This window comes from Bufo gargarizans, chromosome 2 (assembly GCF_014858855.1).
Source record: "Bufo gargarizans isolate SCDJY-AF-19 chromosome 2, ASM1485885v1, whole genome shotgun sequence".
Lineage (NCBI taxonomy): Eukaryota > Metazoa > Chordata > Amphibia > Anura > Bufonidae > Bufo > Bufo gargarizans.
The window spans coordinates 74,542,984-74,570,894 of NC_058081.1; the positions used below are offsets into that span (position 1 = coordinate 74,542,984).

Genomic DNA, 27,911 nt, shown 5'->3' on the forward strand with positions numbered 1-27,911 from the left:
GGCGGCTGGAGTAATTTTCACTCTAGGCCAGGGGTGCACAACCTGCGGCCCGGGGGCCACATGCGGCCCTTGATACCATTCTGTGCGGCCCCCAACCATCTGGTAACAGACATGTATGCCTATGTCTTGTGGCTGCCCACATGTATTTTTCATGTATTTCTCCCATTAGATGGGAGTCCTGGAAGTGTAACTAGACATTAATGGTATATAATGTGTGTTCAATATGCCATAAGTGCAATATTTCAATAATACACCTTTAAATTTTAATTTCAGCCCTCGTCATTGGTTCAGTCTGGCAATGTGGCCTCCAACCAGGAAACGTTGTGCAACTCTGCTCTAGGCGAATAGAGGTGCACCTAATTTATGACAAGGTACTCACCTTGTCATAAATTAGGCAAATCCTCCAGCAGTACAGGTGGGTAATACAAAGACCAGCGTAAGGCCCCTTTCAGACGAGCGAGTGTCACGCCCCGGACTCGCAGCCCAGCACCCGTCCTGAACTTCCAGCACTGCCGGGGTCGCATAGCATTATACTGACTTATGATGCTATGTAACCCCTAGAGGTCTGGAATGTATTGTATAGCAGTGACATAATGCTGCCAGTGTTATCCAATACATTCCAGAACTGTAAGGGTTACATAGCATCATAAAATCAGTATAATTAATGCCATGCGACCCCGGCAGTGCTGGAAGTTCAGGATGGGTGCTGGGCTGCGAGTCCGGGGCGTGACACTCGCTCGTCTGAAAAGGGGCCCAAGAAGCCAGTCTTTGTAAAGGACCCTTGGCCGCTTAATATCAAGCTGTGACTTCCTGCCCGGAGAGAGAACACTTCAGCACATGGGAGTAGTAGTCCTCAGACATTGCAGTCATTATTACATACAGTCTCGCCTCTGGCAAATAACAAACGTTTGGTCTTTATGTTATCAAAGACTTTTATTTTATATTCTAATGATTAAAAAAAAAAGTTGCGACATAAGTATCGGGTGATTTCACATAGAATATGATTTACTCGATCCCTTTACGTGACAAGTTCAGACAGGTTTTCACAGACTGAGGATTAAAAAACAAACAAAAACAAAAAAACACACAAGAAGACACGAAAAGATAAGCGTCAATTACTTCCCACATAACACCCAGCACCTTACCCCCAGGCACAGTATCTATACGTATTAACAGGAGAGGTGGGATCATGGCAGCCATTTTTCTCAGAACAGACATTCAGCTGGATAGTTGCAGTTGATAGTAGTATGGATTAACAACTGGGATTCTCACAAGGGAAGGTAAACCTAGAATATTCTTCCATAATGGTAAACTCCACTCTTACATCATTCACAGTTAAGCTCCTGTACGGGTATTTCGCTACATGACTTCTTCTCTAGTCATAGCTAAAGCTACAGGCAAAATTCTAGTGGTTTCCTGCCATCAGAGCTAAGCTGCCAGGTCACGCGTCTGTCACAGGACAAACGGCTGACTGTTTCCAAGGGCAACCAGAAGAATTTTGAAAACTCTGAGCTGATTCACACAACATGTGATCAGTCTGGGAAAGAATTTCTGTGTGTCGGCCTTATATACCCCGGACCCGAACTGGCTGCATCATAGTGATTTATGATGCAGTCAGTTCCTATCTGATTGTGGGTCTAATGTGCTGTGCTCACTTCATGTCAGTACAGTACAATAGACCCTCAAATCAGACAGGGACTGAGTGCACTATAATACAGCCAGATCAGGTCAGGGGAGCAGAGGTCGGTCCAGGAGATGCGGCCGACGCACAGACTGATCACGGTCGTGTGAATTGGCCCTTCTAAATAAAATAAAAAAAAAAAAAAAAAAAGCAACAAAAACTGTAAAGTATCAGCAATGTGACTCAATTCTTACTGAAGATCTATCAATGAAATATTACGCTTTAAAGGGGCGTACACACCTGGTGGAAAAATCCACACGTGTAAAACACGAATTTGGAGTGGAAAATTTGCACAGTGTGGAGCAGATTTGTTCGGACACATGGCTGGTACTCCATTCTGCTGCGGATTTCACGTCCACAACTCTGGATGGAAAATCCGCAGCACTTCCGTCCCGTGTGGACTTCCTCCAAAATAGTTTTGTAACCCCGTAGCAAACAATAAGCTTGGTTATCAGAGATGGGGGGGGGGTTCTCATGCGCTTACTTATGGGTTAGATGCAACACATCAACAAATCACACAGGACAAGACAAGTCCATGGATGATCCGCTCTGCCCATACGGATTGGAGAATGACCGCCACTTGGTAGCACTGATGACATCATAAGCCTGCCACATAACAAACAGCACAATGCTTTCCAAACACTAGACGCTCAAGCTATTGCGATCAGGTTTATTCAGTCTTTTACTGTAGAAATCGAGCAACGCAGACGGCAGTGTTGTATATTGCAGAGAGTATAGGACAAAAGTAAGGAAAGTCAATCCCATCAGGTTGCGGTAACCCAGACCATATTCTCCAGGCTGTAACCTCACCGAATGTAGTTACCATGTGTGGGTATGAATCTGCATCAATTACAAATTGGACAAAAGCAAGCACAAGCTACCTAAGGGTACTTTCACACTTGCGTTTTTCTTTTCTGGCACTGAGTTCCGTCACAGGGACTCTATACCGGAAAAGAACTGATCAGTTTTATCCCCATGCATTCTGAATGGAGAGAAATCCGTTCAGGATGCATCAGGACGTCTTCAGTTCAGTCGTTTTGAATGATCAGGCAAAAGAGAAAACCGTAGCATGCTACGGTTTTATCTCCGGCGAAAAAAACTGAAGACATGCCTGAACGCTGGATCCGGCATTTTTTCCCATAGGAATGTATTAGCGCCGGATCCGGCATTCAGAATAACGAATCCGTCGTTCCGGCATGCGCATATCAGTAAAAATTAGAAAAATGTACAAGACGGATCTGTCGGTCCGCATGACAAGCGGAGAGACGGATCCGTCCTTGCAATGCATTTGTGAGACGGATCCGCATCTGGAAATGCTTTTTCAGTCAGCGGCAGATCGGCGGATCCGGCGGCCAGTTCCGACGACGGAACTGCCTGCCGGATCACACTGCCGCAAGTGTGAAAGTAGCCTTAAGGTGTTGCCACAGTTCTACTCCCAGCACTCGAGGTTACTGCAGCTCCGCAATTATACTGCGCTGCGCACGAGTGCCATGACAGCTTCAAACAACGGATCGGTGTGGGTATCAGGACTCCGATCCCACCAAATCTGATACCGAGAAACGTTGCCCCTTAAAAGGGGTCGTCTCACTTAGCATTTATCACGTAGAGGCGGTTACAACACTTACTAATGTATTCTCCATATTGCCTCCGTTGCTGGCTGGATTCATTTTTCCATCACATTATACACTGCTCGTCTTCAGGAGTTATGGCCACCGCTGCAGTGCAGCTATGAAGTGGCTGGGATGGGAGCTGCTGCACATGCGTGCCTATGTGCACTCCCACCGCCCCCGACCACCAGATAGGCTGGTGCCTTATCCTACATTGTGCAAGCACGGCCACTGCTGCTGGATTGCAGGGTGGTCGTAACCGCTGGTAATGAGCAGTATATAATGTGATGTAAAAATGAATCCAGCCAGCAAAGGAGACAATATGGACAATCACAATACATTAGTAAGAGCCTTGTATTCACTTTCTCCACATGATAAATGCCACTTATTGAAGTGACACAGACCTTTTACGATAGCAAAATATTCTTGCTTGTGGGCCGGCATGTATGTTGGTCTGTAGGGGTAATTGCACTGGTTGCTGCTGTCTTCCCTGCATTCTTCAGCTTTCTCTTGTCTCTGGAAATCCATTAGCGGGCAATTCCGCCTCATTTGATAATTACAGTCAAAATGGGTGGGTATGACTGGAATGGCCAACCATCTAATATGCAGAGGGTGCCCTATTCTCCCCTGCAGACACGTATCAGGGAAAAGACGAGCTGAGCATGTTAAAAGGCCCTTTACACTAGTAATGCTGGTTAGCGATGATCTGGGGGTGGAAATGCACCGCCGATTACCCGATGAACGAGCAAAACGCTTGTTCATCGGGTAATTGCATCTTTTGTGCAGCAGAAAAGATCTTTGTTTCCCGGTGGCAGATGGTGCTGCTGCCGGGAATAACGAGACAGTATGGGGAAAAGCGATGGCATTAGCGGTCGCTCCTCCCCATACTCTGGAGGAGATCAGTCCATGTAAATGCAATAGTCTCCTCCACTAGCGATCAGCAGATTGTCAGGAAGGAACGCTTCCTTCCTGACATTGTGCTAGATTGTCGTTCTGTGTAAAAGGGACCATTACCTTTCAACATGTCCAACCCTTTTGTTCTCAAGGGAGATAAGCCACTGCCAGAGGAGTCTGGCAGTGGCTTATTTCCCTCTGACTATTGAGAACACGTGCATGCTCGGCCAAACTGAACATGCATGTATAAGAGGGGGTGGGGAGGAAGAGCTACCTAAAAGTATTTAGCCCCTTATACACCCAGTGATTGGCCCTGTCGGATACAGTATTAGGTGGCGTGCAGCCATCTTTACGTCTAAGGAATGAATGAAAATGACATGGAAGGGTGCTTTGTCCCATAATGTTCATTGGTCTTGTACGTGAACAACTCACAGATATAAGTGGAATGTAAAAGAAATCAAGAAGAAGACAGAATCTCAAGTAATAGGTGAAGTGAGGGACATGGTGGAGGAGGATCCTCCAAGCATAATTGCGGCACAAGAAATAAAAACCAACACCAAAAGGTCCCCCCCAGAGGTCACTGCAATGCCAAGACAGAAGGAAGTACCATAGTCAACCTTGCTAGTTGCGTTATCCTTTTGTCAAACTCCTAGGTCTATGTGAAGAAGAGTCAAGAAAGAAAAAGCAGCAAGTGGCGGGCAGGAAGAATGGCGTGTACTGTGTAAGGACTAGCCGTCTGCCACATGGCTGAACATGGAGAACATTAGGTGGTTACAGCCCATCATAATATAACCGTTTCAGTGAAACAGGGGCCTCTCTCATTTTAAGGTCCCTCTTCAATCTCTTCTTCCACCTTCGCTCATTCCAGCCGTTCCACGTAGTTGGCAGGGAACATGCCGAAATGCCCGTCGGGTCCATATCCACGCCACCAGCCCTCATCAATCATCTCGATGTGTGTGATAATTTGGTCGGGGTCAAATGATATCTCCGTATCGTCGGCTGTGTAGGAGAAGAAGGAACATGCATGATATTATTATGGCATCATAGCTTATAATCTACAGATCAGAGGAGTAAGCGGCTCTAGACAGGTCAGTGCTGAAATACTGGTTGGGAAACCCTTTGGGCTATGGGTACAGACTTGCTGGAAGAGGTACGTTTTCAGTGTTTGGAGGGTTAAAGGATTAGTGAAGCGTGGCCGATTTCATACAAAAACAGCACCACCTTGTCCATGGTTTGTGTTTGGTATTACAACGCCTCTTCATTGCAGGGAATAGTGCTGAGCTGCAATACCACACACAACCTGTGGACGGGGTGGCGCTACATTTGGAAGCCAGCAGACATGTTGTGATCTGGACAATCCCTCTAAAGTGTGGCGGAATGAGGGGTGGCGTTCTAGAAGAAAGCAGTCGTGCAGTGTAAGTTAGGGCTCATTGAGAAACTATGAAAAACTCGAGCTCTGTCAGTAAAAAACTGACTATTTGTCCTCCATGTTGGATCAGTTTTTTCAGCAATTGCATTCAGGTTGCCAGCAGGGGCGTAACTATCAGGGAAGCAGGGGAAGCAGTTGCTTCGGGGCCCTGAGCTTAGAAGGGGCCCGGGAGCAGTAGCAGGGGTGTCAGCAGGGCAGGGTTGCATGTACTATGATGTAAACTTCTGGCCTCACAGGCAGCAGGCAGCGTGTAGTGGAGGGCCGCACTGACGATAACAGCAGCTCTTGTCAGCAGCTGCTACCTTAAAAAAAATCTCCCTGGAGCTTCCTTAAGAACTCCCCCCCCCCCCCCCCCCCTTTTTGCTCCTCTTCACTTACGGTCATATTACGGCAGGGCAGTAGTGCTCTTTGCTCTGCTGTCAGCGTCGGGACACAGTGAGGGGGCTGCACTGCTCTCTGAGGAGGAGACACCCAGCCATGTGCTCGGGGGGTTAGAAACTCTTCTGGATCCTCCACAGCCTGACAAATCCATCTAGCCTGCCTAAAAGGCAAGTGTATGTGAAAGGTGTGTGTGTGATCATCTATCTCCTATCTATTATACTGTATATATATATATATATATATATATATATATATATATATATATATATATATATATATATATATATATCAGAACCTAGTTTTCTCACCAGTGGAGGCATTTAGTGGAAATTTCAATGCATATGTGAAATGAGAACTAGGCCTAAGACTATATACTCAATGTCTGTGTGTATTTATACAGTCAGCCCCATACTGAGGATGCATAGGGGAAATACACTGCCCAGTGGATGCTATTCCTGTACTTGCTTGAAATTGGTTATGCTATTTTATTCTGTGTATTCAAGTAAGCAAGAGTTCACATCTCCATTTTTATTTTCGGTTCTTCTGATCCGTCAGAAGAACAGAAAAAAGGATCCTGTAAACAAATGGATCCTGTTGCATCCGTTATGCACATTTGGCATCCGTTTGAGCCATTTCTACCTGAGATCCGTTTTTTAGACAGAAAGAAAACTCCTGTACGCAGTACTTTTTTCTGTCTGATAGAACAGATCTCAGAAATGGCTCAAACGGATGCCAAATGTGCATAACGGATGCAACAGGATCCATTTGACACATCAGAAGAACGGAAATGTAAACTCTCCCTATTTATATTTGTTTTGAGTACTTTTTTTTGCATTTTTCTTGTAATTATGGTAACAGACCTTTTTATTGGCATTGTATAGTGTGTATAGCTGTAATATTGTGAAAGGCAGGAGCGTACCTATAGTGGAGACAGGGGACGCAGCTACTGCGGGGCCTGAACTCAAAAGGGGCCCACCTAAGATGAGGACTAAATTGTAAAAGGACCCCCACAATAGTATTATATACAGTAACATGATATGCAGTATATGTGTGGGAAACGGACAAAGTCACAGCCGGGCCTGGTCTGAGTGAATGTTTTTGACTAGCTGCAGGACTGGGGCTTGCATGGGGGGGGGGGGGTTTGAAGAAGTTGCCCGTGAGGGGGGGGGGGGCCCCATTCAATAATTTGGTGTGGGGCCCAGTCAGTTCTAGTTACGCCACTGGTTGCCAGCTATTTCGCCCCTATGGCATCAGTGGTCATCTGTTCATACCCATGAAAAAAAAAAAAATGAAGAATGCCCACCCAGCGCCCCCTAGCTGCCATCTGTGGATAAAACAGCTTGTCTAAGTGGAATCCGAAGAAATCACGAACAAGCCGTGGACTGTAAAACCAACAGCGCTTTTACTTTACAACAAGGATTGTTTTCTGGCACGTTCATTCTTATGGTTAGATGCCGAATGACGGGACAATTGGTCAGGATTTTGGCGCATGATCTGTGTGTAAATCCTGACAAAATCCTCTACATGTAAACATGGCCTCAAGGACAGACTAAAGAGGTTTTAGTACTGAAGCCATTCAGTGAACACCGCAATCTGTGTCTCCTGTGAAACTGGCGGAATACAAGGCATATGCCTCCTAAGGCCGCCAGCTGCCCGGTCGCTATGCGTTCAAACACTTTATGTAACATAGTTACCCGTGTATGAAAGGAAAAAGGCAGCTCTCACCTGTGTCTCCTTGCCACGACATAGCAACTGGTAAACACTATTAGTAGAAACCTCGAAAAAACTTTGCAAGTCCAGCTTTATTCCAGCGGTTTTAGAAACATAGAATGTGTCGGCAGATAAGAACCATTTGGCCAATCTAGTCTGCCCAATATACTGAATGCTATGAATAGTCCCTGGCCCCATCTTATATGAAGGATGGCCTTATGCCTATCCCATGCATGCTTAAACTCCTCCACTGTATTTGCAGCTACCACTTCTGCAGGAAGGCTATTCCATGCATCCACTACTCTCTCAGTAAAGTAATACTTCCTGATATTACTTTTAAACCTCTGCCCCTCTAATTTAAAACTATGTCCTCTTGTAGCAGTTTTTCTTCTTTTAAATATTCTCTCCTCTTTTACCTTGTTGATTCCCTTAAAACTTCCTATACAGGGATATACTTGTAACGCGTTTCAGACCACTCTCAATATAGGTCCTTCATCATGACCTAAAAAAGCTCAAAAGATTGCACCACATATGCCCCACCCACACCTGACCATGTAATCAGGAAATCACGTGACTCGGGCACCCACAGTGCAATTAGGACAACATGCGATATTTAAAGGGGTTCTGCACTTTTATTTAACTGATGATCTATCCTCTGGATAGATCATCAGTTTCTGATCGGCCCGCGGTCCGACACCCGGGACCCCCGCCGATCAGCCGTTTGAGAGGGCAGCGGCGCTCCAGCAGCGCCGCGGCCTTCTCACTGTTTACCTCCGGGCCACTGACGTCACGACTAGTATCAACTAGCCTGGGCGCGGCTAAACTACATTCAAGTGAACAGAGCTTAGCCCCGCCCACGCTAGTTGATACTAGTCGTGACGTCAGTGGGCCGGCGGCCCAGCGGTAAACAGTGAGAAGGCTGCGGCGCTGCTGCCTTCTCAAACAGCTGATCGGCGGGGGTCCCGGGTGTCGGACCGCAGCCGATCAGAAGCTGATGATCTATCCAGAGGATAGATCATCAGTTAAATGAAAGTGCAGAACCCCTTTAAAGATACATCAACAACAAATCGTGAACTAAAAGTAAATTACACTAAATTGATATTATTAAAACAATTGGTTGCTAAACGCTGGCTCATAGGTAATACCTTAAAGGGATATATGACATATAACCTAATACTGCAAAATAAGATTGTGTCTTATTTAACCCCTGAGGGTAATGTGTGGCTAACTGGAACATCCAGTATGCCTCTCTGTTTAACAACTTTCTTCTGTGGTCTCCTCCTCTGACAGGGACCACTACTCACTCAATGCCATGCGCTCTCAATTTAGAGGTGTCCCGACCATGACAAACCGCAAAGTGCAAACTCACCTGTAAAATCTTTTTCTCATGTTTTCCATTGGGGGACACAGACCATGGGTATAGCTTAGAGGTATTAGTAGGAGGGACACTATGCAAATATAAGAGAGAGCTCCTCCTCCTCGGGCTATACCCCCGACTCCACCAGGAGGAACTCAGGCGTTGCAAAAGCAGTAGGAGAAGGACACAAGAAAAAATAATGGAAGCCATCGGACCAAAGCCCATGAGGTCAACCACAAACAGAACTGAACAGAAGCCCCTCCTGCAACAGGCAGAATGGGTGGGAGGTGTGTCCCCCAATGGAAAAGACGAGAAAAAGATTTTACAGGTGAGTTTCACAAAAAATAAATAAAAAAAATCTCCTTTTCTCGTACTTTTTTCCATTTGGGGACACAGAGCATGGGACGTCCCAAAGCAGTCCATGGGGTGGGAAAAAATATCAGCACCGCCATCGCGCCACAGTGACCTTGGAGGCCGCCAGACCCTTACGAGGTCCCTCGGGAATCACAAAGAGGGAGTCTGAACGGCGGACGGAGGCGGTAGCCGTCAGATACACCTTCAGGGATCAGACGACATCCAGGGAATGGAGAGCCCGTTCCTTGGGGTTTGCGGAGAAGGACAAAAGGAGGGTAGGACAAGATCTTCGTTAAGGTGGAAGGGAGAGACCACCTTGGGCAAAAAGGAGGGAACCAGACGGAGCACCACCTTATCCTGGTGAAAAAACAGAAAAGGCTCCTGGCAGGAAAGTGCGGCCAGCTCAGATACCCGCCTGATGGAAGTTATGGCCACAAGGAAGACCACTTTCCAGGTGAGAAAGGTCAGGGAGACCTCCCTCAGAGGCTCGAAGGGGCCCGTCTGGAGGAGAGCGTGCAGGACCAAATTGAGATCCCAAGGAGGCAAAAGGGGGACGTACGGAAAGGGACTGAATGCGCCACCCCCTGAAGAAAAGTCCTCACAGGACCCAGGAGAGCAAGGGACTTCTGAAAAAAGACGGCCAGAGCCGAAACTTGACCTTTCAGGGAACTCAGCGACAGTCCCATCTCAAGCCCGGACTGAAGAAACGATAGCACCATAGGGATGGAAAAACGAAGTGGAGGGAAACCAGAGTTCTCACAAAAGGTCAGGAAGGCCTTCCAGGTACAATAGTAAATCCGGGAGAAAGCCGGCTTCCTCACTCTGATCATGGTTCTAATCACCGAATCCGAGAACCCCTTCTTCCTCAGGATGGCGGTTTCAACAGCCACGCCGTTAAACAAAAGAGACTGTAAATTCCGGTGGAAGAGCGGGCCCTGAGACAGTAGATCCTCTAACGGGAAGAGGCCATGGGGCGTCCGCCAGCATCTGAGCTACGTCTGAGAACCATGCGCGGCGAGGCCAATCTGGGGCGATGAGAACGGTCGGAATCCCTTCCGCCTCGATCTTGCGTAGAACCTTCGGTAGCAGAGGGAAGACAGAGGAGGCTTAAGTCCTGCCACGGAGACACCAGCGCGTCCATCCCGTACGCCTTCGGATCCCGGGCGCGAGCCAGGAACACCGGGAGCTTGTTGTTGAGCCTGGACGCCATCAAGTCCACATCTGGACAGCCCCATCTGCGGCAGACGTCTTCGAATACATCCGGATGCAGAGACCACTCGCCTGGATCCACCTTGTTGCGGCTTAGAAAGTCCGCTGTCCAGTTGTCTACCCCTGGAATGTATACCGCTGACATTGGAACGTGCGACTCCGCCCACAGCAGAATTCTTGTCACCTCCTGCATCACCACCCGGCTGCGGGTCCCGCCTTGATGGTTGATGTGAGCCACAGCCGTGGCATTATCAGACTGAATCCTCACTGGGCGGCCCGCAAGGAGGAGTCCAATGGGAGAGGGAGTGGAAAATCGCCCTCAGCTCCAGAATGTTAATCGGGAGACGAGATTCCGTCGCCGACCAAACCCCCTGAACCGTGCATGACTGGAGAACACCGCCCCAACCCAGGAGGCTGGCATCGGTGGTGACAATTGTCCAGGAGAACGGGAGGAAAGATCTTCCCGACCTCAGGTTCATCGGGGACAGCCACAAAGGCAGAGCTGTCCGAACCCGCTGAGACAGGCGGATGCGATCGTCCAGACCACGAGGTCTTGTCCCAGAGGGAAAGGATCTCCCGTTGTAGCGAACGAGTGTGAAACTGGGCTACCATAAGACCCAGGACCCGCATGCACTCCCGGGTGGAGAGAAACGGGGAGCGCAGTAGATGCGACACCGACCCCTGGATCTGGGAGGACTTGGAGTCTGGAAGAAACACTTTGGCGGCCGAGGTATCCAAGACCATCCCCAGGAAGGAGAGCTTCTGGGAAGGGAGGAGAGAGGATTTTGGGAAGTTGATCAGCCAGCCAAACTGTTCAGCCAGCCGAGTCTGAACAGTGATCCGGACGCTGTCCTCGGCCTGCGGAAGCGAGGGGACCTTTATCAGGATGTCGTCCAGGTAGGGCAGCAAAGGAATGCCCCTGGTGCGAAGCGGCGCCATGAGCGGCGCTAGAATCTTGGTAAAGACCCAAAGGGGCGGTCGCTAACCCGAAAGGAAGGGCGACAAACTGATAGTGCCGGCCTCAAATGGCGAAGCGCAGCAATCGTTGGTGAGATTCTACCACCAGCACAGCAATCGTTGGTGAGGGACATGCAGATAGGCGTCCTGGATGTCTACGGAGGCGAGGAACTCCCCTGGATGAAGAGAAACAATAACGGAGCGGAGGGATTCCATTCGAAACCTCTGCACCCGCAGAAACTTGTTAAGCAGCTTCCGATCCAGGATCGGACGCACCGACCCCTCCTTCTTTGGGACCACAAACAGGTTTTAATAGAAACCTGTGCCCTGTTCCTCTGGAGGAACTGGGGTAATAACCCCCCGTTCCAGAAGGGAAGAAACTGCCATCAAGAGATCCGAGGCTCGGGCCGGATCCCCAGGAACGCGAGAAGGGAAAAAAACGTTCCGGCGGTCTGGACGCGAATTCTATCTTGTAACCTGACGTTACAACTTCTAGAGCCCAGGCGTCCTGAACATGAGCCCTCCAAACCTGCTGATAAGAGAGCAGGCGGCCCCCCACCACGAGGAGTGGGGGCGTCCCTTCATGCGGAAAACTGCTTGGGAGCAGCAGGGCGGGCCGACTGCGCCCTCGGGCGCCAGGAAGGCTGGGGCTTGAAGGAGGGCTTCTTGCGGGAGTCCTGTGACCCCCCTGCGGAGGAAGCCGATGACGTCCTGCTAGAAGAGAAGCGGCGAAAGGACTGGTACCGGGAACCGGAAGACCTGGTCCGAAAGGGGCGCTTGGACCTAGGTTGGGGAAGATGAGTGCTCTTGCCCCCAGTAGCGGCAGAGATTAACTCGTCCAGTTGAGCCCCAAAAAGTCTGGAACCCTCGAAGGGGAGGTTAGCAAGGGAACGCTTGGAAGAAGCGTCCCATACCTTCAACCAGACCTCTCTGCGCTGAATGACCGAGAGGGCTGAAATGAGGGAAAAGAGGGAACCAATGTCCATGGAAGTCTCGCAGAGGAACTTGGAAGCCTGAGACATCTGGAGAACCAAATCCAGTGTGTCAGCAGACGTATCTTGTTCCGCCAGGTCTTGGTGGTGGCGCTGCAACCACACCGAAAGAGCCCTAGCCACCCATGCCGAGGCAAAGGCAGGTCGCAGGGACGTGCCCGCCAGTGAGAAAATGGATTTGGAAAGAGAATCTAGGCGCCTGTCCACAGCGTCTTGCAGAGAGGGCCACGTTTTTGGCTAAGCTTGCTACCAGGGGAATCCACCTTAGGGGGAGAAGACCACTTCTCCACACTGCCCGCCGTAAAAGGATAAAGAGTATCCATGCGTTTGGTGGCAGAAAACTTTTGATTAGGACGGTCCCAGGCCCTGGATATGACCGCGGAAAATTCCTCATGGACCGGAAAGACGGCAGCCTCAGTTTTTTTGGGGGGAAAAAGGGCGAACTCCCTCCTAGTGGAAGGAGGAGAATCCCCTTGAAAATTAAAGGTGTCACGGACAGCCGCTACTAAGTCAGCCACCATGGTGGAGAGCTTAGACGGAGGGTCCCGCTCCATGACAATTCCCCTTCAGACCTGCGCTCCCTAGGTGGGGGGAGGGGGGGGGGGTGGAGTCACCCGAGGAGGGATGCCGCCGCTCACGCTGCCTCTTAGTAGTCAGGCGTCCTCTGCGGGAACCACTGCGAGGAGACGGAGTGGTTGACGCCACAGGATTGGAAACGGCTATACGTTCCATAAAGGACATGGCTGCCTTGGCGACTAAGGCCAAATCAGCGGCCGCACTGGACATGGAGGATGCCCAAACGGGAGACGCAGACTCCGCAGGGACCGGGGGGGGGGGGGACGCTGGTCTGGACAAGAGAAGGGGGAGAAGGGTGATCCTGTCCAGGGGCAGGGCAGGAGGCACAGGTACCAGTGACAGTAAGTGGAAGAAGACACTCCATACAGGACCCTATTGGGGTCTGAGAAGAGGTCTTAACAGACTTAGGCATGATGGCAACCCACAAAAAAAAAAGAAGAAGAAAAAAAATCTAGAAGCTGCAGCTATAAGCTGAAATATCCTACCACCCAGGCAACAGCACAGGAAACACCAGAGAGGAGCAGGGGAGCAGCCACACGGCGTGAGGAGCTTCTCAGCAGACGGAGGAAAGAGCTGGAGCGAAGCGCTAGGCTCCGCCCCAGGACGCATCATAGAAGCGCGAAAAGAGCGCGCGCTCCACTCCCTGCGCTATATGAAAAAAAAAAAAAATGTCCCCCGGCGCCGAACGCGGCGTAGCGGGGGTTAATGAATGGTACGGCACCCCCTGCAGTGGTGTCGGAGGCCCCCGATAAAGCGGGAGATCCGCCGCTGGTGTGTGCTGCTGCGATTGTAGAAAACGGCACCGGCGCCACTCTGAGAACAGACATGCCGCATAGAAAAGTGGGAGCCGAGTGGTTGAGAGTCCCAGTATGGGTAGATGCCCTAATAAAGTGCCTCCAGAAGCCCCAGACAGAAATACACCCAATTCCCCATAGGTATCAGGCAGGGTGGGGAGGGAGCAGAGAGGATTGTAGTATACTTATCTGCTCCTGAAGTCTTCTCCCTCAGATCAATACCAGCTGGGCTCACCTCTTCAGACATCTGACTCACCTGAGTTCAGTGCTCTGGATGGAGGGCAGCAGCAGGTGACCCAGGGACTGGTGGGATGCCGGAGCTAACAGGTCGAGCCCGGATCCACTTTTCTTGGGGGAAAATGGAGGCAGCCAGGCAGCGTCCGAAAGACGGCGGCAGGCACTCCACGGGGGACCAGGAAGGCGCTATGCCGACCTGTATCCCCATCTAGAAGAAAATAACAAAAAGGAGTATAATAAATAAGTGTCATCCTCCTTCACCAGACACTAAGCAAAGACTGAGTTCCTCCCGGTGGAGCCTGGGGGGGTATAGCCCAAGGAGGAGGAGCTCTCTCTTATATTTGCATAGTGTCCCTCCTACTAATACCTCTAAGCTATACCTATGGTCTGTGTCCCCCAATGGAAAAAAAAAAAAAGTATGAGAAAATGTTTTTTTTTTTTATTATTTTACATATTTCACTGAATTGCTCACTATATTGAGTCACAAAGGTAGTAGCATTATTTTTAGTAGGGCACTGCCGATATCCATCATCGGAGGCTCGTTTCTCAGGAAAGATCAGCGTGTTTCTCTCCATTTTAGAAACCATTTTATAGTGATTTAGAATCACACTCCTGGAATATGTCCTACATGAAAGTCTCTTCATGATATTATTGGCTTCAAGGTTAAAGGATTCCTCATCCGTGGAATTCCTTTTTGCCCTGATGAGTTCACCCTTCGGGATATTATGGATAACATGTGGTGGATGACATGAAGACGCATGGGAGGATGGTATTTCCTGCCGTATGTGTCCTGTATCAAAATGTAGGGACCACATACTACAGAGGACAATATACTGTATGTATATATATATATATATATATATATATATATATATATTTTACACACACACACCAGAGGAAAGTATACTGTGTATATAGCTACACACACACACACACTACAGAGGACAGTATAATATATTACATATACACACACACACACTACAGAGGACAATATATTGTGTATATACACTACAGAGGACAGTATACTGTATGTATATACTACAGCGGACAGTAAACTGCTACAGATGGATCTGGATAGATTGGAGGCTTGGGCAGAGAAGTGGCAGATGAGGTTTAACACTAACAAATGTAAGGTTATGCACATGGGAAGGAATAATGCAAGTCACCCGTACATACTAAATGGTAAAACACTGGGTAACACTGACATGGAAAAGGACCTAGGAATTTTAATAAACAGCAAACTAAGCTGTAAAAACCAGCTGCTGCCAAGGCCAATAAGATAATGGGTTGCATCAAAAGGGGCATAGATGAGAACATAGTCCTACCACTTTACAAATCACTAGTCAGACCACACATGGAGTACTGTGTAGTTCTCGGCTCCTGTGAACAAGGCAGACATAGCAGAGCTGGAGAGGGCAACTAAAGTAATAACTGGAATGGGTGGACTACAGGTCCCTCAAAGATTATCAAAATTAGGGTTATTCACTTTAGAAAAAAAAAAAAAGACTGAGGGGAGATCTAATTACCATGTACAAAATATATCAGGGGTCAGTACAGAGATCTCTCCCATCATCTATTTATCCCCAGGACTGTGACGAGGGGACAGCCTCTGCGTCTGGAGGAAAGAAGGTTTGTACACAAACATAGAAGAGGATTCTTTACGGTAAGAGCAGTGAGACTATGGAACTCTCTGCCTGAGGAGGTGGTGATGGTGAGCTCACTAAAAGAGTTCAAGAGAGGCCTGGATGTATTTCTGGAGTGTAATAATATTACAGGCTATAGCTGCTAGAGAGGGGTCGTTGATCCAGGGAGTTTTTCCGATTGCCGATTGGAGTCGGGAAGGATTTTTTTTCCCTAAGAGGCGGTCTTACATTTAGAACTGGCACTGGATGCTGGCACCTATTCATAACTTCGGCAGATCCACCACCAGCACAGGGGCTTTATTAAGACTGCCATCTAAAATGCCGGTCTTAATAAATGTGGCCCTATATATTACTATGCTACTGTGTTTTTATCAAACATATATATCTTTTTTATGAAGAAGTGGCTAGAATTCTGGAAACCCTGACGTACACAGGAAGCGGCTCCGACAGAATGACTTCAAAACTTGCAGTTATGTCTAGTTTTTTACTTGTGCCAATGCATCTAAACTGAATAAAAAAAATACCTTAGTTATAAATTTTGATTAGGCCCATTTCATGTCTACAGTCAGATTACAGGGAGCCTTCCGTCTGTCCCCTTACTTCCTAGGAGCCTGCATAGCTGGCATGAGGAGCTGTATACTCAAAACAGTAGGACATTTTAGATGCTTTGGGACCAGTAAAAAAAAAAAAAGTGGTTGTGAAAGGGGATAAATGCTTTAAGGGGTTGTCCAGGGCCTTGATATTGCTGGCCTACCCTCAGGATAGGTACTAAATATCAGAATGGTTCCTAATCCCAGTTATTTCACCATTACCAATGCATACTTTTTTAAGATAGGCCAAAAATTGCTGCTGCTACCTGGAAACTGTCAACAAGCAGACTAACTGCTGATGATGTACTGTATGTTATATACTCCTAGTACTAAGCGGAGATGTACAACATGGGTGTTGTGTTTAGGCTTTGGGTCTGACTGCGGATGAGCAGACCTGCAGGGAATATAGGAGCTGCAGCCAATTTTCAATTTTTGTAATTTTTCTCATCTTCACTTTTCAACAGCCATAACTTTTTATTTCTCTGTTGACAGTCTTGTGTGGGACAGGTTGTATTTTTTTAAAGATACCGCATAATATAGAGAAACTTTAAGGGTCCATTCACACGTCCGTGAATGTGTCCGCACCTGTTCCGCAATTCTACGGACCGGGTGCGGACCCATTCATTTTCTATGGGTCAGGAATGGAAGCGGACAGCACACCGTGTGCTGTCTGCATCCGCATTTGCGGAGAGCGCCCCCGATCTTCCGGTCCGCGGCTCCGGGAAAAAATAAAAAAAAAATAATAATAATACTGTAATACTGATGACCTATCCTCAGGATGGGTCAGTGGGGGTCTGACAGCTGTTTGAAGAGACCACTGCGTCTTCCTAGGCCTGTGACATCACAGCCATCAATCATACGGCCTAGGTGCAGCTCAGTTCCATTCAAGTTAATGGTTCTGGGCTGCAATACTGAGCACGGCCACTATACAATGGACGGCGCTGTGCTTGGTAAGCGGTGAGGTCGCTAACTGGAGCGCTGCAGTCTCTTCAAACAGCTGATCAGTAGGGGGTGCTGGATGTCAGACCAGACCCCCATCACATACTACTGACCTATCCTAATAGGTGTTTAGCCCCTCCAGTACAGTGGCCTATCATACTACTGATTACAATTTTAATATATTGCTTAGGAAAATACTTCAGGATCATCATGAAGCCACGCATATTACATGACAGTCCAGTGGATTACTATAGTAACCCTCTGCGATATTTCAGACAACCGCACGGTGTCTGTGGTTTACTCGGTGCAGGACTTAGTCTGGATCCAGGGTATAACTGTTCATGAGGACTGGGTAACGTCCAGCTGTAACATTCCACGGCTCCTTAGGGGTTCCTAAACTTATCCGTTAACTGCTTGTGTTCCTTACAGAAGCAGAATGTTAATTAAAGGAAATCTGTCACATGGATTATCACTAATAAAGTGACACTATTCCCATGTAGAACATAACACCGCCTTCCCTGATGTTCCTTTCATTTGGCGTTTCTTGTTTTCTATCTTGTGAAAATCATCTTTGTATGATATGCAAATTAGGCAGTAACGCCCCTCTGGGCACCTTATTTTCTTTCAATGGTGCCCAGGAACGCCCCCATCCAGTGCCCATGCCCGCCCTCCAGCGCCGAGACTCCACATCCCCATCGGTGCCGTTGCCGCCCCTCCCCCCCACTACGTCACTGACTCGAGGTAACGCAGTCCACACTTGCCTTCAGCTTCGCAGAGAAATCTCTCGCAGGCGCAGTACCGCAGACTGCCTGCATGCTTCATGTGAAGCACCTCGGGTCAGTGACGTAGCGGATGGGAGGGGCGGCTACAATGGCACTGGTGGGGCGATGCAGAGTCTCAGCCCAGGAGAGGCATGCTTGAGCTCTGCTGGAGGGCGGGCGTTCTTGGGCACCGTTGAAGACAATAATGCCCCTCTGGGCACCTTACTGCCTAATTTACATATCATACAAAGAGGATTTTCAAAAAGATAGAAAACAAGAAACGCCAAATGAAAGGCACATCCTGGAAGGAGGTGTTAATGTTCTACATTGGAATAGTGTAACTTTATTAGTGATAATCCATGTGACAGATTTCCTTTAAAGAGGATGTCCACCGAAAAGTAATTTTACCAAATATGGTTACTACTGCGGCGGCACTTAGAAAACACATTTTTACCCGATTTACGGGGAGTTCACATCACCATTATTCTTCCGATTCGTCAGAAAAATTAAAGAAAACAAACGGGTCCTGTGCATCAGTTATGCACCTTTGGCACCCATTTGTGCCATTTCCGCCTAAGTGCCATTATTTAAAATGGAACCCCCCCCATCTAAAACAATGGATCTCAGACAGAAATGGTTCAAACGGATGCCAAATGTGCATAACTGATGCGCAGATCCGTTTTTTTTTTCCTTTATTTATTTTTCTGTTCTTCTGACAGATCAGAAGAACTGAAAAATAACGGTCATGTGAACTCTCCCTTAAATGGGTTTAAGACTTTTTAACTGATGACCTATCCTCTTGAAATGCAACATCCCCTAACAGCAGATGAGTTGACAACACTCCCATGCATTTACAGTAGTCGGGTCTCGCCAAAATTGGCGACTTGACACCTTATAATGAATTTTCTACAGAGAGCATGACATCGCCACGGCTTTTCAGATAGTTATACACATGACGGACTTGTAGACAGCCAACTCCCCCATAAATGTCAGGATCTATCAGGCAAATATTCATTTTAATAGGGAAAATAAGCCGCTGCCAGACACCTTGCCATGGGGGACCAAGGACCGGGTTGGTTATATAATACAGTTGGTTTGCAGAAATGCTAAAAAACTACAAGAGGGCACAGAGTTATACACATTGAGGAACGGTTTCACGTCAGTGACAAACTCACGTGATGAAAGATTACTCAGGCCACAGGATTTCCTGCACCAACTGCCCTAGATTAACTACTGTAGTGCTGCTACATCACAGAACGAGGGCAGCTACACGGTCTGCTGACACCATAAGAAATGCAGCTGATCAGTTCCTTCCAATCATGTTTTACGGTGGTCATGAATCTTAGTCCGCCGAGCGCACGTTTTACCGACAGTAATTCCTTCCACCCTCGGCTCAGCATGTATGTGCTCTCAATAGCAAGAGAGGAGGAGGCCTCTGCCAGACACCTCCAATGGTGACTTGGGGCGTGTTAAAGTTCAACATGTCTGAGCCTTTCCTCCCCTGACATTTGCAGTAGAGGGAGAGTTGGGAAGCCCTATACCAGGGATGCTCAACCTGCGGCCCTCCAGCTGTTATTACCGCCTCCTGCACCCCCAGAAATACTGTAGATACCCTGCATCAACCAGTAAGTGCAAAACTACAACTCCCAGTATGCCTGGACAGCCTATAGCTATTAGGGCATGATGGGAGTTGTAGTTTTGCCACAGCTGGAGGGCCTGCAGGTTGAGCATCACACCCCTAAACACATTAGAAGTTCTGCCAGTCCCATATACCTTTTTGTAGGATGCATTTCTCTCTAGTTTAGACGCCAATCACACACTAATCCAGCCTTTCCTCTGCCACCATTAAACATTACTGGCACCAGAACAAACCACTACCAACCAATGGAATGGCTGTGCAGACAGTCGCATTTTGCTACATAAAACTTCAGAGCACCCATAATGTAAGCATCATTTTGCCAAACTGCATAAATCAATAGTACAAGAGATTATAGGTAAGTTTGTAATATATCTTATTAGAGGAAAAAAAAAAAAAAAAAAAAAAAGCTCATTCTCCACTTAATCTCCTCCTACCTCCTGAATCGTTTATTCACCCTCAGTTCACTGCTAAAATACATCTTAAGGAGGCAGAGATGGATATCAGGTTAAAAGCCACTCATGGAAGTTTATGGAGAGCGGAGAAGGAGCAGCTGCCATGAAAAAGAGACAGAAACACTTCTGGTTCCATTATCTGTTTTACTACCTCATCCAAGTGCTGGATTCACAGCTACAATGTTCTGCACTGCTGTATGATGTCCAGTTCTGAGGATGTGCTACAAAACTACAGCGGAGCAGGATCTCCTCTATGCGTGCAATGAATGGGAGACATCAAATCAGCTAGTGGACACCCACAGATAATGGTTAGGCATGGTGTCATGTCACATGTAAGCCGAGGAGGGTTTACTCTGTAAAGTGACCTGAAATGACAGGTAGGAAAGACAAATCCATCTACGGTCCAATACACAGGGTCAATGTTCTGGATCTGTGTCACTGAGCTGAGGAATATGGCCACCCATTTGTCTACTGGTTCATACTGTATTGTGAGGGGAAAAAAAATATAATAATAATATTAATAATAATTCTTCCCGTCTCTAAAATCAGACGGGTTTTGCTCTAATGGAAGAGTTACCTTTTGGGAGAAACTGGTCCCACACGATGGCACCACAGAGCAGTGCACAAACTACCCATGAATTATGTACTATGTATTGGCAGTGCAGTTCGTATGCTGCCATATTTGTCATAGAAATGTCCATGAGACCTAATAGTGCGAAACAGTAAGAAATAGCGATATAATGCCCAAAAGTATGAATACAGTCTTTAGTAAATTCCCCACTCTCCATCTCTATGGTCCTAATATGAAGGGGTGCATAGTTTTTGCACTAGGCAGGGCTGACCATAGGTCCGAGCAGAGGTGCAGGACTGCAACAGATTCTGATTAGTGGCCATGGGTCCGAGCAGAGGTGCAGGACTGCAACAGATTCTGATTAGGGGCCATGGGTCCGAGCAGAGGTGCAGGACTGCAACAGATTCTGATTAGGGGCCATGGGTCCGAGCAGAGGTGCAGGACTGCAACAGATTCTGATTAGGGGCCATGGGTCCGAGCAGAGGTGCAGGACTGCAACAGATTCTGATTAGGGGCCATGGGTCCGAGCAGAGGTGCAGGACTGCAACAGATTCTGATTAGGGGCCATGGGTCCGAGCAGAGGTGCAGGACTGCAACAGATTCTGATAAGGTGGGGGGGGGGGGGGGTTTCTCCAATATATCCTTACTGGTAGCAGCTTCTGATGAGATGCAGAACTTTACATTCAGGAAGGAACATTTTGTACAGGTCACCACAGATATCCCCTTTTTAGGCTTCTAAAAACAGGTTGTGGTTGTCGTACAGACCTCCGACTCCAGACAACCACAAGTTCCTATCACACAGGCTCCAGCTAGGGAAAAGTAACAGCTCAAAAGCCCAAAAAAAACAACTGCATGCAATGGAGGAGACAGAGAGAAGAGGAGCCGTCCCCAGCAGCTGGTCAGCTCACTGCATATTGTGGGATGCATAGTGCGAGGGATGTCCGAGCAGGAGGACCCATCTAAAACTACTACTAGGGTCTGCTCATTTTTCTATCCCACTAGAGATCTACTGTATGTTGGGAGATGTATACAGGTCACATAAGTCTCAGACATATGCATACACATCGGCCATTGACTCCTCACAGTATACACCTTTTTACGGTGTCCCTCTGTATAGAAGTGTGTTGGTTTTCCTATCCAGTCAAAAAAATATTTTTTTTTAAATTAAACAAAATTGCCAAAACGCACAAGTCAAGTGTTTGTCAAAAGGACACCCTTTCAGCGTATGCTGGGTGCATGGGGACCTGACATTTATATTTGACGGGTGTCATTTCCACTCACCAGCTTGGTAGTCATACAGCGCTCTGGCACACAGTCCCCGGTCTTCATCCACCCCAGTCTCATAGATGGCCTCCTCTTGCTGCACCTGAAGGGAGAGCATTCAGTAACCGGACAACAGCGATAGGGAGACAAGTGCTACACGGAGGACATTTCTTACCCTAGAATCCTCCTTAGGAGGCTCTTCGTAGACAACGTCTTCTTCGGGCTCCTGGTACAAATCCTCCTCCTCCTGCTCATAGGATTGCTCTGCAGAAAGGAAAGGCACACACACTCTCCATATAAGCTCATGAAGCCTATATTGTCGGGCCCGACAATATACTTGCCTAGTGCAAATGCTTTAGGCTACATTTTTGTACCTTTCACATTGACAGTGGGTTCTGGAGGTGCATGAAATACAGGGGCAACAGGAGACTCTGGAGGTGTCTGATGAGCACGATACACAGGGGATGCAGGGGGTTCTTGAACACTTTTTACAGGGGATGATGGAGGAGACTCTGGCTCAGGCTGACTGGTCGACTTGTGCAGGAAGGGACTGCGTAGCCTTCCTGAAAACACACACCATGAGACAGAAAGAGACAAACGCCGTGATGCAACAGAAAACAAAGTGAGGGAGAGACAGCAGAAGACCACCACGTACCCCCTTTATCAGCTACTCACCAGGCTGGGTGCTGGCCGCAGGTGCACTAGGCATAGAGCGCTCTTTCTGTTGGAACATCTCCCGTGCACTTACTGACCTCTGGGCAGCAGAGTCCTGAACAAGACATTAAGGTTGTGACTTGTATCTTCGTGTGCTGTTACTTCTTATATTAATAATATAAGCAAATGTATTTGGACTATCTATATATATACCAATGAATTTCCAACCAACTCGGCAGCGTCATGTCCTCTCATTCAACATGTGCACCAATGCCTACAGATCTTCACGCAACTCTGCAGATCTCTCCACTGGTGACTTGAATATTAGTTAAATTTAAATTTACGGATATTTCAAGTTGCAGACATTCCAGGGATCAGCAGATCTCTGGGGGTCTGACCACCAAAGCCTGATATTGCCAGGGAAAGATGCAATTTATCATGTGGTGCTCATTTAAATAAATACGCAACCACATGACACAAACTGGTGACACGAACAGGACTAGGGGACCCCTGTGCAGTCAGCCCTGGGGGTCTAGGAAGGACCACTCGGTTGTCCGTACACAAGGCCTGCTGTTAGGGTACACTAAGGCCTCTTTCACACGGGCATTGCGGGAAAATGTGCGGGTGCGTTACCGGAACACCCGCGATTTTTCTGCGCGAGTGCAAAACATTGTAATGCGTTTTGCACTCGCGTGAAAAAAAATATTAAAAAAAAAATCGCGCATGTTTGGAACCCAAACTTCTTCACAGAAGTTCGGGCTTGGGATCGGTGTTCTGTAGATTGTATTATTTTCCCTTATAACATGGTTATAAGGGGAAATAATAGCATTCTGAATACAGAATGCATAGTAAAACAGCGCTGGAGGGGTTAAAAAAAATAATAATAATTTAACTCACCTTAGTCCACTTGATTGCGGCACGGCATCTCCTTCTGTCTCCTTTGTTGAATAGGACCTGTGGTGAGCATTAATTACAGGAACAGGACCTTTGATGACATCACTCCGGTCATCACATGGTCCGTCACATGATCTTTTACCATGGTGAATCACCATGGTAAAAGATCATGTGACGTACCATGTGATTAACGGAGTGATGTCATCAAAGGTCCTGTTCCTGTAATTAATGCTCACCACAGGTCCTATTCAACAAAGGAGACAGAAGGAGATGCCGGGCCGCGATCAAGTGGACTAAGGCGAGTTAAATTATTATTTAAAAAAATTTAACCCCCTCCAGCGCTGTTTTACTATGCATTCTGTATTCAGAATGCCATTATTTTCCCTTATAACCATGTTATAAGGGAAAATAATAATGATCGGGTCTCCATCCCGATCGTCTCCTAGCAACCATGCGTGAAAAATCGCACCGCATCCGCACTTGCTTGCGATTTTCACGCAACCCCATTCATTTCTATTGGGCCTGCGTTACATGAAAAACGCAGAATATAGAGCTTGCTGCGATTTTCACGCAACGCATAAGTGATGCGTGAAAATCACCGCTCATGTGAACAGCCCCATAGAAATGAATGGGTCGGTATTCAGTGCGGGTGCAATGCGTTCAACTCACGCATCGCATCCGCGCGGAATACTCGCCCGTGTGAAAGGGGCCTAAGTGTTGCCCTTACAGCAGCCTATGCCATATTGTCACAGAGAATGATGTATTAGCATACAGGAGAACAGTAGTAGTATAAAATATATATTCCCTATATAGAAGAATCCGAAAGAGAAGACGTCATTGGCGCAGGCGCACTGAAGAGGTGCTGAGGAAGCGAGCGTCCTTCTCTCAGAGAATGAAGACACGTAAGGTGCAGGTGCGGGATTTGAATTGCAGACAGGGCCAGCCGGAGGAGAAGAGCGCTCCCTGGCCCTGTCAATCAACAGGAGGAGGGGGGTGTTTTTTTTGAAAGAAGGATGCGGCGGCTACCAGCAAGTAGACGCCCTACTTGCTGGTAGTGAAGTCATTTGCATATTTTAAAAGCTAGATTTTTTGTGAAACCAAGCCACAGAACAAGGCAAGAGCCCTATATAGGGAATAGTCGTCCAATAAGGATTTTAATATGCCCAAAAATGAAAACTGAGTTGGAGGGTGACAGAAGCCCTTTAAAAGACAGTTACTAGGGCTTGTCTGTCTCCAGTTCATTGTAAACAGAAGACAGAGGGGCGGTCCTGCACACTGCATGTCTGCATTAGGCATCAGAGTGAGGAGGCGTGTCTCTCAGTAATCCAATCTGATTGGCTGGCAGGAAGCTGATGACTGAAGCAGTGTGTATGTAAAGTGAGGGAAGGCAGCTTTGGCCTCAGAACTAGGAGCCATCTTGGGAATATCCTCATATTGTAGGGTTCAAAACAGCTGTAACCAGGGACAAGCTCAAGGAAAACTGTGGTAGGTGAAGAAACTAAAGATTGCTTCATACATAATGCTGCAGCAGCAGTAACATATGCTAAAAACATTTATAGTTACACTTTAAATTCCTGCTCATTTTGAGCATTGAAGTCCAGGAGGCGGACCTATCAGTGATTGACAGCCTTCCCTCTATGACTGTGTATACAGTGACAGCTGTCAATCACTTATAGGATCGCCTCCTGGACTGAAAAGTCCAGAATGAGCAGTAATTCAAATGGATAAAACACAAGTTATCCTAAATAGTTTCCCATAAAACTATAACTCTACAACATGCTGCCTGTGGCTTACAGGGCATTTTTTGGTGATACTATTTTTAAATCTAATTAAAGAACCTAACAAAAATAAATAAATTACATTCATGTATATTTAGACTCACATGCATTTCCTTGTGCATATATTACAGAAATACAAATAAAAAACTATTTTTAAATATTCATAGAGCCGTAATAATCTGAATATTTTATTTCACAGCGGCAGCTCTATGGGAAATGTAATGCATAGGCACATATCTGCAAGAACGTCGGATACTCTTATAGAGTGTTTCTCATTTCAAGACCAGAACTTGCCCCCCCTTCTCTATAGTGTCTAGCCTCCCTAGAATTGCTTCTTTATAATTTAAGTAAAGGAAGAATTCTGGTGACATTTTTTTAGATTATAGCCTATAAATCCTTGATGGACATTGATCATCTGGTTATTTGATAGCAAATCATGACTGGCAAAGACTGATATAAAAATTTCTCTACAAAGCAATGGAGTGTCTTGCAGTATGCGAGGGGTGGGGAGCCACTAGATAGGCCTACAAGATAATACAGTAGTCAGGGATGCTCAACCTGCGGCCCTTCAGCTGTTGCAAACCTACAACTCCCAGCATGCCCAGACAGCCTACTGCAGTCAGCCTACAGCAGGGCATGGTGGGAGTTGTAGCTGGACCAACACAACAGTTCTTTTAAAATCCTATGGACGAAGTTTTACTGCATACGACACCATCATTGCACAATCACTCACCCGATCTTTTTTGTCTGCGTCTAGCTGTAGCATCCTGTATGGGAGTAAAGAAAAGTTAATATGTTTCCTTTAAGAAATTGGTTTCCAACCCACCAAAGGGGTTATCCAAGACTTAAAGGGACCTCAGAGAGTGGCCGACCCATGGTGGGTTGACAGTTACCTGGTCCCCCACTTCTAGGTTCTGGATCCATTGCTCCCTGGCCGTCTTTGCTGTCTTATTAACGGGCGCAGTGGTGACTTATCACCCGCGCAGCATGTGACCCAGTGATTGGCTGTGATAGTCACAATGTTGATGCCAGAACATCGCAGAGGAACCCAGCAGAGTAGCCCGGGTAAGTATTAACCTACCACCGGTTGGCCACTCTTTCAGATCTTTTTAAGTCTTAGATAACCCCTTTGAACCACAACTCTCAACAGGCCAGGGCCATTAGGGTATGCTGGGAGTTGTCATTCTGCTACAGCTGGACAGACACAGTTTGGAGACTATGGCGTTAGGCAGCGAGTGCTCTATGAAATCCACACTTACCTCTGGGCATCTATTGCTCCTGCCCTTTCCTTAAATCGTCTTTCCCTCTCCTCTGCCTCTTTCTGCTCTCTCTCTTTACGCTCCCTCTCCAATCTCTCCCTCTCCGAGTTCGTTCTTCTCTGTTCCTCCAGTATGCGCTCCTCTTCATCTTTCTATGTGCAGAGAATGAATGGTGGGTTACACCTGCAAGGCCATCATTAAGCAGCGGCTATTAGCAGTAGGACCTCACCTCTGCCCTGGCCCAGAAGTTCTCTTTTCCAACCCGTTTTATTTCAGACATTGCATTTGTTTTCTGGTACACAGAGCCCTGTGGTAGAGAGGGAAACATCAATGTCACCAGTGTGCTGCTTTCTTTATTATCACCACTGATGTTCTAGCAGATGAAAACCGCTTTCAAAGGCTGGCCATACACATTCATGTTAGTTGAACCTGCCATCTATTGTGTATAGGGATTCTCCTGGATTGCAGATGTCAGGAAAGAGAAGGATCGGACAGGTGGGTTTCAACATGCTCAATCCTTTTGTCCCCGAGAGATAAGCCATAACCAGAAGAACCTGGTAGCGGCTCACTCTTCTCTTCCCATTCAGAAGACATGCATACTTGGCCGTGCACACGTTCTGAGGGAGAGGAGTTGGGAGATCTAGCTACCAGCTAAACGAGTGCTGCCCAGCTTTATAAACGTGATCCCATCTGAACCATCTCTGGCTGCTAGGATTTCCTCACCACCGGGCCCTGGGGAGCATCACTGCCTCTGCTGGTCTCCTTATGGAAGTTGTAATTGGCTCCAGAAGCTTTGGCAACCTTCTCCATGATGGTGTCTGGCTCCGCGTCCTCATCAGCACGGGCATTAATTGTCACATGGGCTCCCTAGGGCAAGACAGAGGTTAGACAGAAGATCAGTTGCTTGCGAGAAGACATGCAGGCATGTGGTAATATAGTCTTTATATTAAGAACTTGTTCCAGGAGGCCACCTGAGAGTGAACCACCAAATGCTGCTTACATCATCGAAACTCCATACGTTACAAGGCATTCATTTGGACACTACGAATCTGAACCCATGAATGATCCTCTATGTGCAGAGGCCGGGTCTATAGCTAAGGGAGGGAGATCCATTTCTGCAGTTTTTTAAAAACTGATGATCTATTCTCTGGATAGATCATCAGCACCTGATCGGCGGGGGTCCGACACCCGGGACCCCCGTCGATCAGCTGTTTGAGAAGGCAGCGGCGCTAGTCACGACTAGTATCAATGGCCTGAGCGGGGCTAAGCTCAGAAGCACTTCCTCTGGTG

General features: G+C 47.4%; 1 protein-coding gene across 2 annotated transcripts in view; it reads right to left on the reverse strand.

The window, feature by feature from the left end:
- Positions 1 to 3,704: 3,704 nt before the first annotated feature.
- The window catches only part of DBNL (drebrin like), a 31,866-nt gene continuing 7,659 nt past the window's right edge, over positions 3,705 to 27,911 (reverse strand). The window contains exons 5-13 of one of the 2 annotated variants that reach the window (XM_044279190.1): positions 27,345 to 27,488; positions 26,851 to 26,928; positions 26,622 to 26,773; positions 26,096 to 26,129; positions 22,712 to 22,805; positions 22,411 to 22,599; positions 22,212 to 22,300; positions 22,055 to 22,139; positions 3,705 to 5,181 (exon numbers count right to left, since the gene is read on the reverse strand). In XM_044279190.1, the coding sequence (XP_044135125.1) occupies positions 5,042 to 5,181; positions 22,055 to 22,139; positions 22,212 to 22,300; positions 22,411 to 22,599; positions 22,712 to 22,805; positions 26,096 to 26,129; positions 26,622 to 26,773; positions 26,851 to 26,928; positions 27,345 to 27,488 (1,005 nt within the window). In that variant the 3' untranslated portion in view covers positions 3,705 to 5,041. Of the gene's footprint in view, positions 5,182 to 5,986; positions 6,153 to 22,054; positions 22,140 to 22,211; positions 22,301 to 22,410; positions 22,600 to 22,711; positions 22,806 to 26,095; positions 26,130 to 26,621; positions 26,774 to 26,850; positions 26,929 to 27,344; positions 27,489 to 27,911 lie in introns of those variants that run through there. The other variant, XM_044279191.1, reaches the window with a different exon arrangement.